Raw genomic sequence first — 5169 nt, 5'->3', positions numbered from 1 at the left:
TAACAAGTCTCATATAACTAATGCAAAGGAACACCTAGTTTTCCATTTTTCTTTTTCCTTTTGTTATGCCAAAGCTTGGTCAGGCATAGTGTTGCTTGGCATTATGGATGGGCTTTGCTTCAGCTAGGTAACTGAGCACAGACAGCACTTCAGGTGTGGAAACTATGGCACCAACAACTTGAACATACCTAAATCCCCATTAAGGTGTTTAACGGGCTAGGTAGGTCTGCTATAGAGCACATGCATATAGTGCTCTTTTGGGCCTCCTGCCCAAAACCACTAAGTTTAGCAACTAAAAGAAAGTTAACAAAATAATGTATTCATTTGCTGGTGCAAAAAAAGTCAAGTTACACCTGGAAGGACAAATGTAAACACAGATGGTTCAAGTTTCACAAATCCCCACGATTAAGAGAGGCCCTCTTGCTGCCACTGTAAGGCTAGTCTTCTGCACATGCACTGTGCCCCCGGGTACCGAACCCAACAGGCCCTTCTGTGTTGGGACTACCTTGCGTATGAACGGTTATAATTTCACAGACGAGTTAGCAGCTAATCAGAAACCCTTCAGGTGACAATCACCGATCCCCCAAATCCCCTGCTTCAGGTATTAAGCCGGAAGTTTTCCCCACAAAACCAAAATACCAAGTTGACGTTCTCTTCAGATATAAACTTTTGTATCAGCCAGGTTTTGATACGCATTTTATTTCTGTCACTGTGAGACTGAGGAATATGCTATTTTTCACAGCTTTCAGTTCATCCTCCGAAGAGCAGCATACAACAGAAAAACGTTAGCATTTAAATTTCTTTCAAGTTTTTATTCAACAACGTGCTTACAGAAAATGAACAGAATTAAACAAAAGCTTACATTAAATACTATACAGAATATTAACATTGTTGAGGAGCTAGTCCCCGAACACGCTCACTTGCTATATCCTCAGCCATCTGCACTGCAGCTCATAGAGCAAAACAAACATATCTGAAGGTTTTCTTGGCTGCAATTCATTATGACACATAAGACCTGCAGCCCTTGACAGGCTCCTGTTCAGTAGAATTTGGCAAGATGAAAGCAGTCAATTGTTTGTACTGTAATAAAAAAAAAGTTTACAAATGAAAAAATGATCGAGTACAATAAATACATTTCTCTTAAAAACAGATGAGCCCACAGTCCTGGAGCACACTTTTCAGAAGACAAAAAACATGATTTTCTGCTCTGGAAATGCACTTTGTGGGAAATGCTGTGTACCGATGACCTGCAGGCAATTTTATCTGCAAAACTTTTCAAGAAAGAATAATAGATCACCACAGGAATTTTCAACTGCAACCTTTGAGTAAAAAAGTCTTCAGGAAGATTCAGTAGCTTCAGACCAGGACCATCAGCAATCATCAAGCTCCTTTACAGTCCATCGCTGCCATTTTTAGTACAGTTGCTATGAAGGCTTGGATTCCCCCTCTCTCCAATCAATGTTTTTATAGAGTGGTGTCAGTTTATGGAATTGACATTTTTAGAGCTATCAAAGGCCAACTTAAGGAGGAGGATCTTCTCCTCGAATAGCTTTGTACTTTGCCATATCTTCTGGGAACACCTTTGTCAGTTCTTGAATTAACAGACTTTTAAATTTCTGGAAACAGAAAAAAATGTATATACATCATCTCCACAATTTATTCAGATTTCATCAAGCAATGTTCTCTGATGAACAGAAATGTCGTATACAATACAGTTCTACATTTCAGTGACCCAAGAGAACAGTACAGCTTTGTACTTTGCCATATCTTCTGGGAACACCTTTGTCAGTTCTTGAATTAACAGACTTTTAAATTTCTGGAAACAGAAAAAAATGTATATACATCATCTCCACAATTTATTCAGATTTCATCAAGCAATGTTCTCTGATGAACAGAAATGTCGTATACAATACAGTTCTACATTTCAGTGACCCAAGAGAACAGTACCCACAAAAATCCTCAAAACCACACACACAGAGAAAGTTACATACAAAATTCACAGAAAATACTCAAGTGAAATCTGCTAGGAAAGCACCAAACTAAAATGCTTTTATTCCCATAACACAGAGAAAGTTACATTTACAAAATTCACAGAAAATACTCAAGTGAAATCTGCTAGGAAAGCACCAAACTAAAATGCTTTTAATTTCCCATAAATTAACTAGCATTTTCACCTAAGAAACACAAAGTAGTTGGACCTCTCTGGTAAACTCCGGTACATCAGTATCTGTCTGACCTTATTAATCAAAGCTGATAAAGGACACGTCCTCTTGATTTGATACGGAATCCCCTCCACCTCCAAAAAGGAACTCACACCTGGCTTAGAAATACATAATTCTTCCTACAACTTTTACAAGCACAGAGCATATCAAAAGAAAGAGAAGCTTAGAACATACAGAGATAAGTCTACATTCTGCAGCACAAATTGCCATCCTCCACACCAATTTTAAGTTCAGCCAAAGAACCCTCTGAAACACAAACAGCCCTTTCTCAAATCTCACTAAACTTCCTTTTCCAATTATGTTTTTCAGCAGTAATTACAGCAGTTAAACAGTACAGCAGAATGCTTACGTACATACTAGATGACGGTACAAGTTCAGAAAACCCTAAACGCTGGCATACATTTTAAGTAATTTTATAAAGATTAACTCATGCTTACATAGCACACTTGGCATTTTAACACTCTAAGATCCATTCAGGACTGGAAAAATACCCCTTCTGTTTTGCTTATTTCTAAAATTTACACACATCACAGTTACAGATCTGTAACAGTGTGAGGTACTCACTAGTATTCAATAAGAAAACAACAAAGACAACCTGTAATGCTACATACAGCTGTAACCAAAATAAAATCATAGTGACACCTGCATCTCTAACTGTGGGATGAATTACAAGTTCCTTTTCCAGAACAGGCTGCATTAGCATCAATTAAGATACAGGGATGCAGAGCAATTCCTAACACAAATCACCTAACAAGGGAATTTAATAACTGCACAAGTGAAACACCCCCCACACACATATTTACAGAGAAGTAAAAACTTATCAAATACATTATTACATTAGTACTTTCATTATTTCTGGTTTACCTTCATGGTGTCAATTTTTCCTTTTACTTGCTCATTTTTAGCCAAAGCTCGCTCCAGACACTCTTTAGTGTAAAGCTGAGGATTGCGGCCTTGGTCTATGTATCTGCAAATAGAAAAGATACTACCTAAATGATCATATTCCTACTAGGATGTTCTCCAAGGTACAGAATAATTCACTTTGCTGTCATTTTGTTACCACTATTATCTGAAACGTGTTTTAAAAAAAAAAAAACAAAACACACCACAGTTTAACTCAGGCATTTTCAAAAGACAGCTCAAGGAGGACTTGTGGCCAGCAAACAGCTGTCTTGGTACACTGCTTTAAATCTTTGCTTCCAGAAAGCCTGGAGCTTTGAAAAAAGCATTAAAAGCAAACAAAAGATATAACTACCTAGCTCCTCACAGGCAATAAGTACACATGAATGAAGAAGGATGGTCCTTCTCCAAGCAACTGAAAGGGCACTAACCATAAAGTAGCTTAGTTAGTACATGGTGAGCCATAAGCACATAGGAATACGGCACCCAGCAATTCAAGGATGAGGAGGAAGTGTACATACCATAGTAAAGAGCAAAACTTAACACACTGGTATCAGCAAACCTGTAAGTGTATCTTTGCTTTGCAATATAAGTGCCTGACAAAGGAAAATTCCATCACTGAATAAACAGAACATTTAAGATTGTCATCATAGATTTACAGATAGAGTGAAAGCCCAACTGAAAAAAGTCCTGCACAGCTAGTAATACACTAGAATATAGCAAACCAGTGACATTTGGACTTACACCAGTGACATTTGGACTTACAAGCTACACTAGTAAATTAACTTGTCAGCTATACCGTAAAAGCTGTCTTGTATAGCTCTCCCTCTACATTCATGATTTTGCTTCTAACGTTCTAATTCTCTGCCCAACAAGAAGATTGCCACTACTGAAACTAAACACCTAAGTACTGGCCTAATTTATTTTCATCTGCAACTTCAAACCCTGATTCTAACCTAGTGTAAAAGTGTATTTCCAAAATGAAAGTTTACTTACTAGATCACTAGATTCGGCAGAATCTGTATTACCGCCTACATATGTAAAGTCAATATAAATTAAAAAAAGAAAAAAAAAAAAAAAAGAGAGATCTTGTCATGGTTTAACCCGGCAGGCAACTGAACACCACACAGCTGTTTGCTCACTCCCCCCACCCCCGCAGTGGGATGGGGGAGAGAATCAGAGAGAAAAAAAAAAGTAAAATTCGTGGGTTGAGATAAAGACAGTTTCATAGGACAGAAAAGGAAGGGAAAACAATAATAATAACAGTAATGATAAAGAAATATACAAAATAAGTGATGTACAGTGCAATTGCTCACCACCTGCCGCCCGGTGCCCAGCCAGTTCCTGAGCAGCGGTCACCCCTGCCCAACTCCCGCCATCCCTTGGGCCAGTTGGGGTCAGCTGTCCTGGCTGTGCCCCCTCCCAGCTTCTTGTGCACCTCCAGCCTTCTCAGTCGGTAGAGCATGGGAAGCTGAAAAGTCCTTGACTAGTGTAAGCACTACTTAGCAACAACTGAAACACATCGGTGTGTTATCAACATTGTTCTCGTCCTAAATCCAAACCACAGCACTGTACCAGCTACTAGGAAGGAAATTAACTCTATCCCTGCCAAAACCAGGACAGATCTGAAAGCAGGTGGATAATTTATCACTTCTCTTACCCTTCTGCGTTCTCACAGGCTAAAGGTACTTCTTACCTTCTTCTGCCTGCTCACGTTCTCGTGAGGCATTCAGAAAATGGAGTTTAAGAAACAAGCAGTCCTCGGGGAAGACACCCACGTTGCAAAGACACGCTACCTCAAATCACACCGACTACAGCACCTTCCCTTCCAGGTGCAAAGTTACTTACTCAAAAACTTCCAAGGGCACGCTGATATCGTGAAGTTGCTGACGGCATTTGTCGATATCCTGCAAGCCCGTCACCATGAAATTCCTGTAAGAAGAAAACGGATCGGTTTTAGCCAAAAAGGGGCGTACTGCGCTAACCCTAACCCCGGCTGCCAGGCCATCGACACGAAACCCAGCGAGGGAGACCCCGGCGAAACCCC

The 5169-nt window shown here is 39.7% G+C and overlaps 1 protein-coding gene across 2 annotated transcripts; it reads right to left on the bottom strand.

Annotated features, from left to right (window-relative positions):
• Positions 1-788: 788 nt before the first annotated feature.
• On the bottom strand, positions 789-5051 carry MED10 (mediator complex subunit 10). 2 transcript variants are annotated; one of them, XR_002086175.1, is made up of 4 exons: positions 4971-5048; positions 3644-3718; positions 3087-3189; positions 1748-1816 (listed from the first exon to the last, which is right to left on the bottom strand). XR_002086175.1 is itself a non-coding variant. In XM_019471905.1 (3 exons), the coding sequence occupies exons 1-3, from the start codon at positions 5045-5047 to the stop codon at positions 1521-1523; spliced, it is 276 nt and encodes a 91-aa protein (XP_019327450.1). In that variant the 5' UTR covers positions 5048-5051; the 3' UTR covers positions 789-1520. The 2 variants fall into 2 exon arrangements, 1 of the variants encoding a protein (XP_019327450.1); XM_019471905.1 differs by lacking the exons at positions 1748-1816; positions 3644-3718 and adding an exon at positions 789-1616 and having other exon boundaries at positions 4971-5051.
• Between the last annotated feature and the right edge of the window lie 118 nt (positions 5052-5169).

This window comes from Aptenodytes forsteri, unplaced genomic scaffold (assembly GCF_000699145.1).
Source record: "Aptenodytes forsteri isolate BGI_AS27 unplaced genomic scaffold, ASM69914v1 Scaffold194, whole genome shotgun sequence".
In the NCBI taxonomy this organism is placed as follows: Eukaryota; Metazoa; Chordata; class Aves; order Sphenisciformes; family Spheniscidae; genus Aptenodytes; species Aptenodytes forsteri.
The sequence above is the reverse complement of the archived record's forward strand: the minus strand, read 5'-3'. Positions and strand labels throughout refer to the sequence as shown.

Bases quoted from the DNA above. Each gene is read 5' to 3' on its own strand.
- MED10 (XM_019471905.1), bottom strand. From the start codon at position 5,047: ATGGTGACGGGCTTGCAGGATATCGACAAATGCCGTCAGCAACTTCAC. The intron at 3,190-4,970 runs GTAAGTAACTTT...TTCTATTTGCAG, and splicing joins GTGCCCTTGGAAGTTTTTGA to ATACATAGACCAAGGCCGCA. The intron at 1,617-3,086 runs GTAAACCAGAAA...TTCTGTTTCCAG, and splicing joins GAAAAATTGACACCATGAAG to AAATTTAAAAGTCTGTTAAT.